The sequence below is a fragment of the Toxorhynchites rutilus genome, chromosome 2 (assembly GCF_029784135.1).
Source record: "Toxorhynchites rutilus septentrionalis strain SRP chromosome 2, ASM2978413v1, whole genome shotgun sequence".
In the NCBI taxonomy this organism is placed as follows: domain Eukaryota; kingdom Metazoa; phylum Arthropoda; class Insecta; order Diptera; family Culicidae; genus Toxorhynchites; species Toxorhynchites rutilus.
The window spans coordinates 183179247-183200292 of record NC_073745.1 but is presented as its reverse complement, the minus strand read 5'-3'; the positions used below and the strand labels follow the sequence as shown (position 1 = coordinate 183200292).

Here is a 21046-nt window from a genome sequence, read left to right as displayed (position 1 = left end):
TACAAACCTTCCATAAGCTCACATGGCAAAATTTGAAACCATCATCACTTTCACAGCAGCCCCGCCTAGGTGTAGATTTGTACGTTAGATCGCCAATAATAAAAATTCGCCTAGCGACACCTATGTTCCAAAAATTTAAATAGATCCTTTCTAGCAAACAAATCTTCAAATTTTTGAACAGTCCTATGAAGCACATATTTGACATATAAATTGCATTGTTTTCTGCACATTTCAATCGAAGAAATACAAGTGACGAATTGCGTGTAAGCAATTTCCTCGACATTGGTGATATTTTTATTTGAATGTTGTTCACTCCAGAAGAATATATAAATACATATTTTACTTGTGTTTAAAATATGAAAAGACAACGGTTAGTTAGGTAATTGTATATGTTCTGAAATGTAATCATAGCTCTGTCGTTATTCAGAGTCAAACATACACCAAATCATGTTTACGTGGAATCTCAACTGGAAACGAATGATTGTTTACCATTGAACGAAACAAAACAGAATCCTTCTGAAAAATGGTTAGAGGCTCAAGTTTTACCAGGTGACACGCTCCAAGCTGTTGCATTGAGATACAACTGTACGGTAAGATACACAGCGGTAGCTAGTTTATAAGATACTGATCATGAATATACTTTTTAGATCGCTGAATTGAAAAAGCTCAACAAAATAGACAAAGAAAACGAAATTTATGCGCGAAAGATAATCAAAGTGCCAATTACCCCACATTCAATATTATTAGAAACACTACCGAAAGTTCATAGCAGCGGGAGCAGTAGCCCGAAAAACATTCCTGATGTGTCCCGAAGTTTTGCATCTGTATTAGAAAAGCAAACCAATTTAGATGAGAAACTTATTGTGGCCGCTGTTAGCAGTGCCTCATACAAAAATGATTCCGTGAAAGATGCGGCTACACATTCTAAACATCTCGACGAAACCTACACTGATCTTGAAACTTTATCCAACGACGAGACGTTATCCAGACAGCCGCTTTTGAGTGGAGAGTACGACGAAAATTTGCCTCTGCCACGACCATTACGATTGCCTGCGAGTGATTTCTCTTGTAACGGGTCCGACTGTGATATATCATGGATTTGTCTTCTTGTATTTATTCTTGCACTTTGTTTTGCTATTCCTTTGATATATGTAATATATGTAGCGGAACACATCGAAAACTACCATCACGAAAACATTGTTAATGAAACTATTAGTCATAAAACGTGACCGTTACACGAAAAAGTTTGTGTTATTCATATACAAGAGAGATTATGTCTCCAACTAGAGTAACATTAGTTGTTCGGTATGTAATATTTTATTACGTGTAATAAAATTTTGATATTTAGCCAACACATTAAATTGGATAAAAAAATTAAAAATTATTTTTCAATTCCTAAGAAAGTGAACTATTTATTTTTTGAAAATTCCTGTTATACAATTTTGCTTTCATACGTTTTCATTTCACTTAATCTTTTTGAGTCTATCATCATTTTCAAGTACAGCTGCGGGTAAAAATAAACTCCATGAAATGAAAGTGTTCATTCCGGTTTATAAGAAAAATGTCGGTTACATAATTTCGGGCGTGTTCTGTATTTTGATCGACTCGAAATATTTCGAACGACTTGATGAAATTCCATTCTGTATTCCGTTCGAGATATTCCTGCATTTTGTTCGATCTGTTTCACTTCGAACATTAAATGGGCAAAACGGCCGAAAAGGGAATGCAAAATAACTCGAACAGAATGCAAATCCGTCGGAATGCAGGATCGGGGTGAAAATTTAATTTAACTAAGCACATGTTTCAGAATGACAAGTTCGCGATCATACCTCGATATTTCGGTAATTTGATGCCAACCATTCGGGCTCATCCCATGATTCATTTGTTTGGTACGTTACGCTGATTCAAAGATGAGGAGGAATACTTGGATGCTCCGCAGTAATGTAGTTGTTGAATATATGGGAATGTATTTTTTTGTACAAATTACTCTAGAGCAGTGGTGGCCAACCTGCGGCCCTCCAGCGTTGTTCATGCGGCCCGCCGCCTGATTTGATAAACAAAATCGTATGAGCGAAATTAAGAATATAGTTGAAAATTCTTCCATACAATTGAATAAAAATAACTTTGTGAGTAATTCTTGTTAATCGTGTGTGTCCAAGCTGATCATTTTCTGTTTTCTTTTCCGTTTTTCCGTGCTAATTTAATTTTGTGACAATTGTTCTAGTTAGTACTCAAAGGACTTTTTCACGTTTTTGGTTCTGTTCTGCTCACACTCGCATAAATTCGTGTAACGGCAGTGAAACCGGATTTACTCGGTTGCGTGTAAACGTCAAACGATACGAAGAATTAAGGCTGATTTAGACGGTGCCAGTCAACGCGCTAGTAGAAGAATCCAATCACTAGAGTCTAGTTATTAGAGCCATGTAAACACCCGGCTCCAGTTACTTGCGCAAGTATCGAACAAGCAATTGGCCACGCCAGCGAATAGAAAATTTTCTAGATACTGGCGCCAATAGATAAATGACAATTTCTTCCAAACAGTGCGTCATATTAGACATTTGTGTGAAATCGAAATGCCAGGCAGTTTCAGTGGTGCCATATATTTATTTGTACTGGAAGGGGAAAAATCTTTTTCGGCTATGGTGAATACAATTATTAAACGGTGTTATTTGGCTTGCTCTGTAATTTGTATGTTTGTATGTTTGTAACATGTTTGTTTGTAGCGCTTTACCACATTAAAAGAAATTTAACCCCCTTCCTGTTGACCGATTGGTCTGAAATTTGGAACACACCTTTATCTCTGCAGTCATTATAAAACTGGGTATTTCATTATTTAAAAAATCCAAGATGCCGGCTGCTACAAAATGGCGGATTACATATTTTCTCAAAACCCCATCAACATGGGTATCAAATCAAAGGGCTTGACTAGTAGAACACAAATCCAAAATGGCTGCCTCCACAAAACGGTGGTTCACATATTTTCTCAAAACCCGGTCAATATTGGTATCAAATGAAAGGGCTTGACTAGTAGAACACAGTTATTTATGAGAAATGCAAATCCACGATGGCCGCCACCACAAAATGGCGGATCACATATTTTCTCAAAACCCTATCAATATGGGTATCAAATGAAAGGACTTGACTAGTAGAACACAGTTATCCATCAGAAATGCAAATTCAAAATGGCCGCTACCACAGAATGGCGGATTACATATTTTCTCAAAATCCCATCAACAAGGGTATCAAATGAAAGAGCTTAACTAGTAGTATTCGTTCGATAACTCGCAAGTAGATCGGATAGGTTTTCGAAACGATCCAACAAAGGTGTTTTTTTCCACATCGAATCAGACTGTGTTTTTTTTCATCGGTTGCGCTTGCGAGTAGAGCGAAGCTCAAAGTGGTGCGCGACCGAGACGCAGAGGATACAATTCAGACAGATTTATCACACACGCCACACAGCAGCGGCAAGTATAAGTTTATTTTTCTTTTGTCCTCCTATCATTCCTTCTACCATCTGTGCTCGATTTACACCATTGTTCATCTGTGTGTTCACCAAATCGGCAAACGTTGGCATTAGGGGTGTCTATTTTTTCTTGGTTACATTACCGTTGAAATTTTATTGGAACTTTTTTTCATTTTAGAATTTTATATAAATAAAATAAATTAATATAAATATTATCCGCAGCATAACCTTATAATATTTTTTTTACTTATTCATTTTGATAATTATTATATTCTGTTCATATCGAACAGTTGGCCGATTTTTCTAATATGGCTGAGGGCGAAAAGGACCCCCCGTTGACGCAATTGAATATTTCTGATACCGAACCTCCTCCTGAAGTGCAGGAGGATGAAGCAGAAATTGAGGTAGAAAATTCTGTTTACGAAGTTGATAGTTCCGAAGATGAGGAAATCGACGAGAAACTGGATTTTCGTCCTAAAGAATACCCTGAAGGCTCCAAAGGCCCATTCATTGTGTACTTTAGACGAAAATCCAAACCTCTCAATGTCATTCGTATCTCGAAGGAACTAACTCAACATTTTTCTGACGTTACCGAAATTACACGGATGGGGCCAGACAAACTACGAGTTGTCGTCTCAAGCAGGACCCAAGCGAACAAAATAACGCGCTGCGACCTCTTTGCGATTGAGTATCGTGTATACGTACCTTGTTGCAACGTCGAAATAGACGGCGTAATAACCGAAAAGGGTTTTACCCGAAAAGAGATAATCGATGGTGTCGGTCGCTTCAAGAACTCCACACTAAAAACTGTGAAGATTCTTGCATGCGATCGACTGAAATCTGTGTCACATAAAAATGACAAAAGAATTCTCAATCGGACAAACTCTTTTCGTGTGACTTTTGAGGGTTCCGCCCTTCCAAATTACGTTGCAATAGGGGCACTTCGTTTACCTGTTCGATTGTTTGTACCCCGGGTAATGAAATGCAACAAATGTATGCAACTCGGTCACATGGCCGCCTATTGTTGCAATAAAAAACGTTGCGCAGATTGTGGAGAGAGCCATGATGAGAATCCTTGCGCGAAAGAGCACAAGTGTCTTCATTGCGGCGGGACTCCTCATGATCTTATTCAATGCCCGGTGTACATACAACGAGGGGAAAAACTCAAGCGTTCCTTAAAGGAACGTTCCAAGCGGACTTTTGCAGAAATGCTTAAGAGTTCCGTGCCAACGACACAGGACAATCCCTACTCCATTCTGCAGAACGACGAGCCTGTTGCTGACGCTCCCAATGCCGGATGTTCCGGTACATCGCAGGGTGCCATCAGGAAAAGAAAAATTACTTTTTTTCCATCACTCCCCAGAAAGAATACCGAAACTTCCCAAGTTGGAATGAAGCCTCGAACTGAACGTGCTGAGAATAGGCCGAAGCAAGTACCTCCCGGTTTACGTGGTCATGCTACCAACCAGGGGTCCTCAGCACTTCCCGGAACAACAACGAACACGTCTGTTCCATTTTCGCGGTCGAAGCAACAGTCACTACCTGGCCTGCTTGCGCTTTCAGACCTTGTGGATAACATTTTAAATGCTTTAAATATAAATGATCCTCTTAAAAGCATAGTATTCTGTTTGCTTCCGGTTGTGAGAACATTTTTGAAAGAAAAATGTGGCTTTTTAGCAGCGTTCATTTCCCTCGATGCCTAATTCAGCGCAAGAGGTCAAGGATTTGACCACTGTCATACAGTGGAATTGCAGAAGCATCATCCCTAAACTAGACCAATTTCAATTTTTAGTTCACAGTTCTAACTGTGATGTATTTTCTCTCTGTGAAACATGGCTTTGTTCAGCCGACGAGCTGAATTTTCACGATTTCAACATTATTCGCCTAGATCGTAACGACTCGTTTGGTGGCGTACTATTGGGGATCAAAAAACGTCACTCCTTCTATAGAGTCACTATCCCATCGATTACAGGCATTGAAGTTGTCGCTTGCCAGATACAAATCAATGGCAAAGAACTCTGCATTGCTTCGATATATATTCCTCCCAGGACTACTGCAGGCCGCTATCAGTTCTTTGATATTATCGAGGCATTGCCGGAGCCGCGGTTAATCTTAGGTGACTTCAACTCCCATGGAACAGCATGGGGGTCACTCTACGATGACAACCGTGCCACGTTGATTTATGATCTGTGCGACAACTTCAACATGACAGTTTTAAATACTGGGGAAGCAACTAGGATAGCCAACCCTCCTGCACGGGCAAGCATGCTAGACATATCTCTCTGCTCTTCTTCATTATCCCTGGATTGCACATGGAAGGTAATCCAAGATCCCCACGGTAGTGATCACCTACCAATAATTTTATCGATCGCCAATGAATCAAAATCTAGTGAGTCAGTCGATATTGCGTATGACCTCACGAAGAATATTGACTGGAGAAAATTTGCAGAATTAATATCTGAAGCAATCATTTCGATGCATGAACTTCCTCCCCTTGAAGAGTATAATTTTATATCAAGTTTGATTTACGATAGCGCACTTCAAGCTCAAAAGAAACGTGTTCCTGCTACCACTTTCCGACGTCGTCCTCCATCACTTTGGTGGGACAAGGAATGTTCAAAGGTCTACCTTGAAAAATCATCCGCTTTCAAAAAATTCAGGAAAACTGGATTAGTGGAATGGTTTCGAAAGTACCAAGCTCTAGAAGCCAAACTAAAAGGTCTGATTAAAGCAAAAAAGCGTGGATATTGGCGGAAGTTCGTCAATGGTTTGTCAAGGGAGACCGCTATGAGTACTCTTTGGAATACGGCTAGGAGAATGCGTGGCTGGAACCATACCAATGAAAGCGAGGAATACTCTGACCGTTGGATTTTCAAATTTGCAAGGAAGGTTTTTCCCGATTCTGTTCCTGCACAAAGCGTCGTACGCGATATTCCGCTCCAATGCGATTATGAGAATTTTTCGATGGTAGAATTCTCAATTGCCCTCCTCTCATGTAACAATTCAGCTCCGGGGTCGGACAAGATTAAATTCAACTTGTTGAAGAATCTTCCCGACTTGGCAAAACAGCGTTTGCTGAACTTGTTCAACAAGTTTCTGGAGCTGAATATTGTCCCGCATGACTGGAGACAAGTGAGAGTGATAGCCATACGAAAACCCAACAAGCCGGCTTGCGATCACAACTCGTATAGGCCGATTGCAATGTTATCCTGTATTCGCAAATTGTTAGAGAAAATGATTCTACTTCGTTTAGACAAGTGGGTCGAAACGAACAATTTGCTGTCAAATACGCAGTTTGGCTTCCGCCGAGGTAAAGGGACGAATGATTGTCTCGCGCTGCTATCTTCTGAAATCCAAATCGCATTTGCTCGCAAAGAACAAATGGCTTCCGTTTTTCTCGATATCAAAGGGGCATTTGATTCAGTTTCCATGGAAATTCTCTCAGAGAAGCTTCATAATCGTGGACTTTCACCAATTCTGAATAATTTCATGTACAATTTACTGTCAGAAAAGCACATGAATTTCTCTCATGGCAACTCAAAATCTTCTCGTTACAGTTTTATGGGCCTACCGCAAGGCTCCTGCCTAAGCCCCCTCTTGTACAGTTTTTACGTCAATGATATGGATGATTGTCTAACTAGAGACTGCACGCTGATACAACTTGCAGACGATGGAGTTATTTCCATCACGGGTACTAATCCCGTCGCTCTGCAAAAGTCGTTGCAAGATACCATGAACAATCTGTTCACGTGGGCCCTCAAGCTGGGTATCGAATTCTCTACGGAGAAAACTGAAATGGTCGTTTTTTCTAGGAAGCACGAACCCGCCCAATTCCAGCTTTACCTATCCGGCAAAACGATCCAACACTCTATGTTTTTCAAATACCTGGGTGTATATTTTGATTCTAAATGTACCTGGGGGAGACACATTGCGTATTTGAAACAGAAATGCCAGCAAATAATCAATTTTCTCCAAACAATAACCGGAACATGGTGGGGTGCCCATCCAGGAGACCTCATTCTGTTGTACAAAACAACGATATTATCAGTGTTAGAATATGGCAGTTTTTGCTTCCGATCAGCTGCCAGGATTCATATTCTCAAGCTGGAGAGAATACAATATCGTTGCTTGCGTATAGCCATGGGATGTTTGCATTCGACACATACGATGAGTCTCGAAGTTTTGGCAGGAGTACCCGCGCTTACTCTTCGGTTCACAGAATTATCCTACAGATTTCTCATCCGTTGCAAGATCATGAATCCATTGGTGATTGATAACTTCGAAAATCTACTCCAACTGACTCCTCAGTCAAGTTTTATGTCTTTATACCATGAGTACCTTACCCACGACGTGCACCCTTCACCAGGCATCTCCAACCAAGTTTGCTTCCCATACTTTTGCAATTCCTCTGTCATTTTTGATCTGTCCATGCGACAAAAAATCCATGGAATACCAGATCACCTACGCTCCAATGTTATTCCGTCGATATTTTCGGAAAAATATGGGAAAGTTGGATCTGATAAAATGTTCTTTACTGACGGTTCATACATAAACGGGTCCACTGGCTTCGGCATCTTCAATGAAAATTCCAGAGCCTCTTTCAAACTCAAAGATCCTTGTTCCGTGTATGTCGCAGAAATGGGTGCGATATACTATGCTCTAGGGATCATTGAAACACTGCCCATCGACCATTATTTTATTTTTTCAGACAGTCTCAGCTCAATAGAGGCAATCCGCTCAATGAAAGTTGATAAACGCTCATCTTATTTCCTAACAAGAATAAGACATCTATTGAGTGTTTTGGTCGAAAAATTATTCAAGATTAACTTAGCATGGGTTCCCTCTCATTGCTCGATTCCGGGGAATGAGAAAGCGGACTCGCTAGCTAAGGTGGGCGCTTCAGAAGGCACACTTTTTGAAAGGCAAATTGCCTATAATGAATTTTTTCACATTCCTCGTCAGGACACACTCGTTAGTTGGCAGCGCATGTGGAGTGAAGATGAGTTCGGTCGCTGGTTACACACGATTATCCCTAAGGTTTCGACGAAAGCTTGGTTTAAGGGATTGAATGTCGGTCGTGATTTCATTCGCGTGATATCTCGGCTTATGTCCAATCACTACAACCTAAACGCGCATCTCTATCGCATTGGGCTCGCAGCAAACAATCTTTGTGATTGTGGCGATGGCTACCACGACATCGAGCATGTTGTCTGGTCGTGTATCCGGTTCCATGCTGCTCGCTCTCAGCTCTCTAGAGCACTGAGAGCAAAAGGCAGACAATCGGATATCCCCGTCCGGGATATCTTAGGTAGCCGGGATCCTGATCTTCTGCTTCATCTATACCTGTTCCTCAGAAACGCCGATGTCAACGTTTAATGATGTTTCCTTCGTTGTGTCCCCGTTTCATATCCTTCCTATCCGATCGATAAACTTTTACTTAGTCGCGGCAATACATACACACACTCTTTACAGATGCACGGGCCAAAGGTTGTGCAGTCCACTGATCATTCAACAAGAGCCAAAGGTTGTACCGCTCATGACAACTCTACACGAACTGATGATTGCGCCGGCTAGTGACCATTCTATCCTGGATTCCTCGAGTCGAGAAAGACGCACCACGCTAGATATGGGGTACAGACTAGGGGGCCGTTGCTGATTAATGGTCAGCTGCATCCCAATAGGAAGTAGCCCGTGTCGGGCACACGTATAGAGCATCGAAGACTGCAACATACCAATTATGAGAACACTTGTAATACTAACCTCGAGCCAACCGCGAGTAATCGGTTACATATTACTAACATAGTTGTAAGACAAAAATTGTCGAAATATTGGACTCCCGGCCCCGTCAGGCTAACGCCACATGTGCCTTAATAAAAAATATATTTTGGAAAAAAAAAAAAAAAACTAGTAGAACACAATTATTCATGAGAAATACAAATCCAAAATGGCCGCCACCACAAAATGACAGATCACATATTTTCTTAAAACCCTATCAATATGGGTATCAAATGAAAAGGCTTGACTAGTAGAACACAGTTATTCATGAGAAATGCAAATCCAGAATGGCCGCCACCACAAAGCGGTGGTTCACATATTTTCTCAAAACCCTTTTAATATGGGTATCAAATGAAAGGCCTTGACTAGTAGAACACAGTTATTCATGAGAAATGCAAATTCAAAATGGCCGCCACCATAAAATGGCGGTTCACATATTTCCTCAAAATCCCAACAACATGGGTATCAAAGGAAAGGGATTGACTAGTAGAACACAGTTTTTCATGAGAAATGCAAATCCAAAATGGCCACCACCACAAAATGGCGGATCACATATTTTCTCAAAACCCTATCAATATGGGTATCAAATGAAAGGGCTTGACTAGTAGAACACAGTTATTCATGAGAAATGCAAATCCGAAATGGCCGCCACCACAAATTGACGGATCACATATTTTCTCAAAACCCTTTTAATATGGGTATCAAATGAAAGGGCTTGACTACACAGTTATTCATGAAAAATGCAAATCCAAGATGGCGGCCACTACAAAATGGCGGATTACATATTTTCTCAGAACCCCATCAATATGGGTATCAAATGAAAGGGCTTGACTAGTAGAACACAGTTATTCATGAGAAATGCAAATCCAGAATGGCCGCCACCACAAAACGATGGTTCACATATTTTCTCAAAACCCTTTTAATTTGGGTATCAAATGAAAGGGCTTGACTAGTAGAATACAGTTATTTATGAAAAATGCAAATCTAAAATGGCGGCCACTACAAAATGGTGGATTACATATTTTCAGAAATTTATGGAAAATTATGAAAAATGCAAATCCAAAATGACCGCCATCATAAAATGGCGCCATGTTTTTCTCAAAGCCCATCAATATGGGTATCAAATGAAGATGCTCGACTGGTAGAACACAGTAAATCATGAAAAATCCCAACAAACATCGAAACATACTTTTAATTCTACTGTCATTGTGGCTGCAGCTCAGGCGAATTTGCAACCCGGAGGAGAGATCCTCTCTGGAGCCACCAAATGTGGCTGTAGGTTGCGCTAACGCGAAGGTTTTCTGTATCAGCCGCCGAATGTGGCTACCAACGAGCGCTGATTGTGCAATCGACCCAAAAGGGGAGGAGGAAGGCCCTTTATCGGACGCTTTCTGGTAGACCAGATCACGTAGAGCACATAACGAGTATGCGCCTACTGATGCGATCCGATGGTACCACGTCACTTAGGAATTTCTTGGCCGGGCGGAGCCAAAGTGGAAGGGAAAGGGGATAAGGAGGATGGATGGCGGAATTTCGGATTCTTTTGCCGAAGCTGTTTGGCACGTGATACTTACCAACGCCCGATGCGTTGGGTTGGTTCCTGTTTCCACAGCGTCCTTCCTGATCTCGTCGATGCCGGTGTCCTTCCTGCCTCTTCTATAGGCGTGTTGTGGATGTGATATTTGCTCGCCACGATGCGTTGGCATCCGTGGTCTGATTTAGAGACAAGGAAAGTGCCACACGGCTAGGTTGAAAGTTTGAGAGAGAGTGAATTTATTTCAGGTTAAGCTCGCTTTTATATACAAAACATTGCCTCCTTGTGAGGTCTTATCTACCCCAGAAGGGCGTAGCATAACAGATGGAAAACACAATAATTTGTTCTATCTATACCAGACCGGAGAGCGAGGGCTGATTATTTACACGCACACAGGCGTGTTATCTACATATTTCCTCTTCAAACATTTGTTTATTATTCTTAGCGAGCTCTCTTCGAGATTCTCGCCGCCTACGCAATTGTTTTATTGCCCTAAAAACACAATTTTTTTGAATGGTTTTAATGTAGAGAAACTAGGAAATAAAATAAGTAAAAAAACCTTTTTAAGTTAAACGGTTTAATGTACTAAGAGCTAGAAAATAATTTGACAAGTAGCTGTTAGTAATTATCACATCCGTTCTTTCATTGATCTAGGGCAATGATGAGACTAAAATAACATCGTGGGGTATATGATGAAACAACTAACTGTGGATAATGGAAATCCAACGTTTATTTCTTACCTAATTTTCTTCGGAATATTCTCATGATGTATTGTATTCTATTAGTCAAATCATTTTATTTGATACCGATATTGAGGGAATTGCGAAAAATACATAGTCGACCATTTAGTGGCGGCGACCTTTTTGAATTTATGTTGTTTGTTATGTTTCGTGTTCTTCATGCCAAGTCATTCAGCCATTTTTAGCGAAGGCCAAAATAAATTTTTCAAGGTCATAGAATACGTAGTTTTTATAATGGCAGTAGAATTAAAAGTATGTTCCATATTTCAGATTAATCAGTCAATAGGAACGGGGAAATTTTCTATTAATATGGGACAACCCTACAAACATTCAAACATACATACAAACAGGTCAAGCTGAATGAAACCATTTAAAAAGTAATTAGTTGTTTGGGGACTGCGGTCATTTTGGATTTGCATTTTTCATAAATTACTGTCTTCTACTAGTCAATCCCTTTCATTTGATATACATATTGATGGGGTTTCTGATAAAATGTGTAATCCGCCATTTTGTAGTGGTCGCCATCTTGGATTTGCATTTCTCATGTATAACTGTGTTCTACTAGTTAAGTTCTTTTATCTGATACCCATATTGATGGGGTTTTGAGACAACGTGTAATCAGTCATTTTGTGGTGGCGGCCATTTTTGATTCGCATTTTTCATAAATAACTGTGTTGTGTGTGTGTGTGTGTGTGTACTAGTCAATCCCTTTCGTTTGATATCCATATTGATCGAGTTCAAATAAAATATGTAATCCGCCATTTTGTGGTGGCGGCCATTTCGGATTTGAATTTCTCATGAATAACTGTGTTCTACTAGTCAAGCCCTTTCATTTGATACCCATATTGATAGGGTTTTGAGAAAATATGTAATCCGTCATTTTGTGGTGGCGGCCATTTTGGATTTGCATTTCTCATGAATAACAGTGTTCTACTAGTCAAGCCCTTTCATTTGATACCCATATTGAAGGAGTTTGGGAGAATATGTAATCCGCCATTTTGTAGCGGCAGCCATCTTGGAGTTTTAAAATCATGAAATTCCCAGTTTTATAATGACTGTAGAGATAAAGGTGTGTTCCAAATTTCAGATCAATCGGTCAACAGGAAGGGGCTCAAATTTCTATCGATGTGGCAATGTGCTACAGACAAACATGTTACAAACATATGAACGTACAAACATACAAACTTACAAATTACAGTGCAAGCTAAATAAAACCGTTTAAAAACAGTTCCTATCGGTGCTTTATGAGAAAAATCTGTGTTCTTACTGTACAGAACAAAACAAAATAAACTGAAAAAATATACCTTTCCGGATAAATCTGTACATTTGCCAACACTGGTTCGACGGTACAAGCAGCGTTGCCAATGTTCCAGTTTAAACTGGATTCTTCCAGTTTTTTTTTCCTTGATCCAGTCAAACAGTTAAACCTTAAAATCTTCCAGTTTTTTGAAATATTGTCCAGTTTTATCCAGTTTTTTTTATATATGTGCTTCAGTTTCATCAATTTCATGTAAAATGAATTCACAATGCATTAATATTCCTCCCTCACCTTGCTATTCCTCAAACAATTTTGTTTTTGACATTGTTTGCTCGATCGATCAGAGGTATATTTCCCTTGGATTGATCTTTCTTTCTTACACACTCTCAGTATTATTTTCCTTCTGCTTACACATTCGAATTCAATACGGTAAGCGCGCATAGCGTGTGGTGCCTACCCAAGCAGCAACGTTCCACATTGTCTTTGAGTTTATATACATTTTATATGTTCTAGTTCCTCCAAAACATGCTGAAGCTCAGAGCAATTGATCTACCTTTTCAACAACGACTTGTGCAATGTTTATAACAAGAAATCTAACCCTAAATGTTTCATAGAGCCCGCGTGCTATGCTGACTTTGAGTTTTTATGAGCATTAGATGTGATAGGTCCTCCGAATCATTCTAAAGTTCATAAGATCATATGGTCAATATGCTCCATTGACTTCAAATGATATGAATATTAAACCCAAGTAATCTTGCTTCCGTTTACATCCGTTTACATCAATCGACCATTGAACGAAATAAAAATCCGAAAATCACATGTACCACAACATGCGGCAAACATTATTTTTAGGTAACCGGAAAAGGAAAACCTGTACAATTACTTAGACCGGCTATATATTCTATTATTTATCGCTTCTAAAGCAGTTAAAATCTGATAAGCTTTCCGAGAGAACTCATCTAAAATCAATCGTCCCGGCGATATGTTGTTCATAGCGTATTTTACGTATTATTTTACGTATTTCTTACTTTATACAACTCCATTCGCAACGGCGGAGAGTTATCTTTGTGAAACTTCAAAAAATAACTGGAGGAACTCTAGAACCAATCGGACTGGCGATATATTCCGTTATTTATCTATATCGAATTTCAATCTCGAAGGGGGGCAGTTATCTTTTGTAAACCTGAGAAGCCGAGAGAACTCTTCTAGAAACAATCGTCCCGGAGTTATGTTCTATTATGCATCGCCCGTGAGCTTTGTGGAAATTCAATCGCGACGGAGGAGAATTATCTTTTGGAAACCTGAGAAGATAACCGAGAGAACTACTTTGAAACCATAATTCCTGGTAATATGTTCCAGTGTCAATTGCGCGTACTCTGTATCGAACTTTGATCGCGACGACGGAAAGTTATCTTTTTTTTACGTAATATTAATGGACAACAGCTATTACAACCGTCCTCCTTGAGGCTTTGGACTATCTTGCTCTGGTTCTTAATAACTTCAAGTTCTTTTTCGGTTATGCTACTATAGAGATCCGTCACTCACAGCCGAATTTTTTGATTCCACGTTCTTCGAGTTTTTTCAAGTTTTATCAAAATAAAACTGTATGTTCTAGAGGTTCTAGAAGATCCTCAAATATTGTTTCACAGTAATGTTCGAGTGGCGGGAATGGTTAATTATTGGTTTATTTCACTGTTTTATGAACTACATGTAAATATTATACTTCAAATATTCAATTTCAAAATAAATTCTATTTCACAAGCACTGGAATAGGCAAAAAAATATAAATCAAAGCCGACTTTCTTCAAATTAAATAATTTTTCAGGATCCAGTTTTTTTAAAAGCGATCTTCCAGTTTTTTGAAAAATATTATTGGCAACTCTGGGTACAAGGAACATCAAATTCAATTCCCTCAAAGTATACATGGAAGAATCTCCATTCGCGTTGACGGCATTGTGCTTCATGTGTTCGATTTGTGAAGCGAAAATGATAATAGACTATGAAATCATGGAAATATCAGAAAATTTATATAAAAACAGCTGATGAAGGTTCAGTACGACGTGTTTTAATTAGTAAATTAACAAGAAGTAGAATTTTTCATTCGAATTTTGACAATTTAAAACTGCCTCCGGGCCTACGAAACCGATAAAGATTAATTTGCCTCCCAAAATAGTTATCGCCACCAGACGTCGCCACTGTCATTCGTCATCGAGGATAAAGTGACAATCAAGCTGTCCAGTTGCTGAAAATGTGTATAAACGCACAGCACCAGTCAACTGGTGATCTAAATATGGCGTGCCGTTGACGTTCAAGTAACTGGCGCCAATTACTGGTCAATGTGTAAATCAGCTATGATATTATATATAACTATATAGATTGAGACAAAAAGTTTTCCGCTTGCGTCTTACGCCTTCTACACATTGAGCAACCGCAACCCGATCTATGTTGGCGATGTCAATCACATCGCCAACTCAGCTCTGCACATTGAGACAACTCGAACGCGATGAATTCGTTAAGTTTTTATCCGTCATCATAAACTGCCTAATCGCTGGCAGAGATGCCATTTATTTAACTGCCGAAAAAATCATACGGAGAGCAAATTATGAAAAATTGGTTTGAAAAAAACTACTTTACTTGGGATTTTTCTTGACACCAGGCAAAGAAAAAATAAATAAAAACTTAATTTCACAAATCATCGAATCAAATTGAATGCATACGCGGCTTCTTAAAACTACAATAGAATCAAAAGGGCACATTTGAAATACAATTTACACTATAGCAGAAAAAAAATCTGCTTATCTGGCATTCCTGGATGTACTTTTTTCGAAGGTGTTTCATCTCATATATCAAACAATAATACCATTTTTATTTAAAAAATGTACCGTTGTGTTAATATTCCTTCGTGTGTACAATAGATTTCAGAATTTCTTTTGGGTTCTGCTTTTTTTCTAAATTCTAAATATTTCTAAAAAATGGATGTATATATTTATTTTTCGTTGGAGTAATACCACAAACCAGCAAACAATATTTACAAAAATTAAAAAATCATTGAAATAAGAATACAGCCGAAAAGAATTATATAAAGAAAACAGAAAAATTTTCAACAATTCTTCTAAAGAATGATTTATGTATACACTAACGCTAAATATGAAAAATTCTCCCAGGGGTCACATATTCGCAGACCGCACCTTCGCACATGGTACAATCGAGAATCAGGGATGATAACGGTTTCCCGGGAAATCTGTCCAGAATTATCCAATCTTAGGCTATCTGTTGGTATTTGTTGAATCATTATTATAACCGACGGCATCAAGCTAAAGGTGACATATTTACCTAACATACTTATTTCGGCTCGCTGATAACAACAGACAGCAACAATTGCTGTTAACTTGGAAAAAACACATCCAGCGGATTCTGTGCTTCTTGCTCAATCTCCAATATTATACGCATCCTTGACCAATTCAGCACTCTCTACTCATTTCCCCCACATAAGACACAAACTCCGCTACCGTCGGCAAAAACAAAAAGTACACATCCACTCAAATTTCGACGACAATCCAAATGCGTAAACACTCAAAGTGCAATCACATATGCTACCGACATTCCTTCACAAACAAACATATCACATCCGTGTAATTCCATTTCACATTAATTACAATTCACATGTAAAAACTCAATTTATATTTACATATCACAACGTTTAGATTTTACATTATATTTACAGTTACAGGTATTTCACCTCACAAATTACATCTATTAAATTAAATGTCACCACTGGCGGACCATCTCGGACTACTTTCGCTCCGCTATTTACAATTTTTGTTGTGCGTTGTTGTTGATGTTGATCCTACTCTGTGTCATATTTCACGATCTCCAATCTACGATGAAGTGATGAATAATTCACCAACGTGACCGCTTCGTTCGTGATGAGATCCCAGAAGGAGAGAACGGCAAATCACATTGTTTTTTCCGTTCTCCTATCGCACATATGATATGATATGATATGATGTATATGATCAGCTGATGTAGACCTTGCAGTTCATTGTTCTCCAGCAGGCAGCCGTCTCGATTATGTAATCGTGTGTACCAGGCCTGTATTTGGGGGAGCTGCTACTACTCATAAACAGTCTATGTAGGATCAGCCGAATCGGAAGAGTACAATCAGGTTCTTGACACGATATATGTTGGTCCGGTACCAGTGGGGAGACACATTATTTCAAGCAGACATACATTCCCAATGTGACACGTACTCCGGAGCTAGACGCAGTGACTCTTCTCACTTGTTCATATTGTGGCTACTAACACAATCAAAATTTAACACAACCAAAACCCGTGAAGCTTCCAACCTTCTATTCTTCATCTCGCGTTGAAGTAGCTCGGTTGCGAGTAGCCCCATACATGCAAATCAAATATCAAATTTCGTGGTATGGGTACGTTCGTAATTTTCGGATCATTTGGCGTTTACTCGCGATAGAGTAACTGACAACGTATAAACTCGGCTTAACCGCTGGAAACTTTTTTAAGCGTAAGAACACACTGGACGGCTCTCCCGCGCGGATTTTGCAATGACAGACCGCTGCGGAGCCTAGATATTGAAATGTGAATGAGATAAAACACATAAGGCGGGGCGGGTGTGTGCGGTTCCAATATCACTGTTGTACGGTTCCTCATACGCTGCGGTGGGTCGATGGAGATGATGCGCCGCAACGGTTTTGTGAGAGTATTGGTGTTTATGTGCTTTCGAAAGGTGTAAATAAAGCAAGGCACACATAAATGTACTCTCAGGTGAGCCAATGTGTGAAAACCACTCTGCGGTCATGTAGCTACGGATACTCGAATTCCATCCGAATTGTCGAGAAATGCAATATTTCAGACGTTTGTGATCAACTTCTCTCTCCCTCTCGCTCAGGTAAACATCTCCTCTTTCGTTTTCAACCATTCTGTCTTTATATACCGCCCCTCTAATCCGCTTACTGACCAAACAGATGTACCTTGTACCATAGACTCTTCTTGCATCCGTCTAAAAAATATAATATTGGCAGCTAGTGAAGCCGCCGAGAGCCGCTGAATGTGTTTTACACCGAGCTCCGGCTGCGACTTGATATTGCGAAAACCGCGCGGGTGAGCCGTCTAGTGTGTTTTCTGTGTGAAAGATGGCGAAAGATTGTGAAACAGAACTATGGATATAACATTAAATTGTAATGCTTTGATTGAAAATTATGTTTTTGTTTTCCCAAAAATCGACATTAACTTTTCGGACAACCCAATATAAGCTATCCTGATTTATCCTGATTTTTATTTTCATTCTTCCTTGTTTTTTAAAATTATAGTTGGCAACCCTGGTTGCGAGACAAATATGAAAACCATGATGTCATGGATTTCTACTCCAGATTTGTTCCAGCAGCCCGATTTCCAGAACTAAAAAAACATGCCCATTTTATGGCTTCTTTGTTTGAATCCAGCAATTGTTTCAGTTATGAAAGAAGTGAAATCAAAGTAAAGGAACAAAATCACTGACAGTCATTTGGAAAACAAGCTTCGCATTGCTGTCTCTCACATTCATACTGATTCAGATAAAATGGCTTAAGACAACTAGTTCTAGTGAATTCGAAACGGTGTTTTATTTTATTTTTATTTATTTTATTTTTAATTATATATACATTCATCGGACTTAACATGGTCTACATGAAAGAAAAACTACAAATATACATGTGGGCAACAAACACTACGTTGAAACATAAACAATTGAGAGATTCATCATTTTTAAGCCGCTTAAATTATCTAGTTGAGCTAAGCAGCTGGAGCACTTTCAGTTTGAAGACAGATGAGGACTCATTAAAATCAAATAAATGGTAAAACTCATTAAATGCTGAACACATGGATTGAAACGATGAATTTTTTGTGAAATCCGAACGGTTCCGTGGCATACGCCGAAATCCGCTGCGCTGGCGAAGATTACGGGGTAACACGTTTGCTTGCAACGATTCCAGTAATATTGGGCTGTCCACTTCAGATGTAAGAATTTTGACTGCCAAAACAGCTTTTGCCAGTTTTCTCCTTTTCTCGAGAGTAGTCAGTCCAAGTAACTGACAGCGAGCTTCGTAGGGTGGTAGATTCTGCGGATTATTCCAAGGTAACTCTCTAAGGGCGTACCGAATGAATTTAAGTTGAATGGCTTCTATTCGATTCGTCCAGTTGCTGTGATACGGTGACCACACTATTGAAGCATTTTCCAAATGAGAACGAACGTGCGCGCAATATAAAGAGCGAAGGCAATGCGGATTCTCAAACTCTCTCGCAATCCTAAACATAAATCCAAGTTGTCTATTCGCTTTGTCGATTACGGCAGACTGGTGGTTTCGAAATGTCAATCTGGAATCAATCAGGACGCCTAAATCCTTGACGCACTCCACACGCTCAAGCTTTTGATCATTGATACGATAGTCAACATAGAAGATCTCACGGCTTAGTTTTCGATGGAATGAAATAACGATACATTTCTCAATGCTAATAGTCATTCTGTTCTTTTTACACCAGTCGTAGAATTTGTTCAGCAGTGATTGTAGAATGTAGTGATCGTCCAAACTTTCCACAACGATGTATATTTTCAGGTCATCGGCATATACCAGTTTGCACCTTCCATCAAGCGGTACAGTGACATCGTTAAAAAATAGTACAAATAGCAAGGGACCGAGATTGCTGCCCTGGGGAACTCCAGTTTCATTCACGAAAACATTCGACAACGAAGAACCTACTTTGACTTGCAGTATTCTATCCTTGAGGTACGATACCAACCAGCGGCAGAGGCTACTAGAAAATCTGAGTTTAGCAAACTTCTTCAAGGCAATGTCGTGGTCAATCCTATCAAAAACTGATTTCAGATAAGTGTAAATAGCATCAACTTGGTTACCGGATCCAGTATTGTCAATGCAAAACGTGATGAACTCCAACGGCACAAGTGGGTCGACAGTTGTGGTTACTGAACAAGCCGTTCTATCACTGACAAAAATCAGGTCCAACTGACGCTGGTTATAGTTTCGAATCGTACTGCATTGGATCAGATTACATCGTGCTACACCGTCCAATAACACCTCGATAGCAGAATATTGTTGTCCGAGTCCAGATCGCACCGAAATAGGATACGCGAAATTGTTTCCGTTGGTAGTGCATGACCAAACCAAGTTTGGCTGATTGTAGCCACCCGTGACAACAATGATGTCGTCGATTTCGGCACGTTCACGTACTTTTTCTATACAGCTTACGTGACTCGCCATAAGATTCCTATCACCACGTTTTTCGCAGGGTAGGTAGAAAGATCCAACAAAAATTTTGCAGTCTGTAACCGATATATGTACGAACACTTGCTCAAGACTATCAATCATTCCTTCGGTGCATAAACAAGAATCGAGGACTTTCCTGACAGCAATTAAAACGCCTCCTCCTACTTTACGCAAGCTATTTTTATGATTGCGATCCATCCTGAACACGTTGAAACTATTGCCGAACAGTTGAACAGAGTGGATTCTTTCGTCCAACCATGTCTCAACTAGCACTATGACATCGTATTCCACTTCCAAACAAGCCAGAAAAAAGTCATCAATTTTGGATTTCAGACCACGAACGTTCTGGTAGTAGAAGCGGATCGGAGAGCACGAATCATTGTCAGACGTTGAACGCGCCTCGCTAGAGCCATCGATGCCATCCACGACTCCATCGCTGTGTTGGAGAATGTTTGTATTTATGGATTTTCTATATTGAAACAAACAAAAAATATTGTAGAAAGTTTTTTGATGATTGAATGAAGGTTCAATTAAACCGTATTTACATTATCAAGTATAATACCATAATTCGGCCATTGAAAACGCGACTGCTCTCAGCAGAGAAATTTGGAGCGAAGAAAAGTGATAATACTGCAGTCGCGCATTTCGATGTCCCCCTTCAATCTCACCAACTTTTGCGGTTCCGTCCGTACTTGTTAGGTTTCCTAGCAAAAATCATGTTCGGTCTGTACAAGAAGTGTGTGACAGTTGTTACGTTATTCAAGTGCGGGAAGAACAGATCTATGAGCAGAACCGTTTTCTATCAATGAACGATTCGTGTTCCATACACTACAACAGTACAAAGAAACAGCTGATGTGGGCGATAGGTCCAAAAAAGTACGTCCGAGGTCGATACGGCTGCCCAATGTAACCATATTGTTTAACACAATCCTCTTCGTTCATCAGTCGAAATGAATTAGAGAAATTAATTGGTGCGTACATCGATGTGTGAGTCAT

General features: G+C 39.6%; 1 protein-coding gene across 1 annotated transcript; it reads left to right on the top strand.

Moving 5' to 3' along the window:
• Positions 1-211: 211 nt before the first annotated feature.
• Positions 212-1352, top strand: LOC129770063 (lysM and putative peptidoglycan-binding domain-containing protein 4). The gene is made up of 3 exons (XM_055772679.1): positions 212-370; positions 428-590; positions 648-1352. The coding sequence occupies exons 1-3, from the start codon at positions 357-359 to the stop codon at positions 1227-1229; spliced, it is 759 nt and encodes a 252-aa protein (XP_055628654.1). The 5' UTR covers positions 212-356; the 3' UTR covers positions 1230-1352.
• Positions 1353-21046: the final 19694 nt, after the last annotated feature.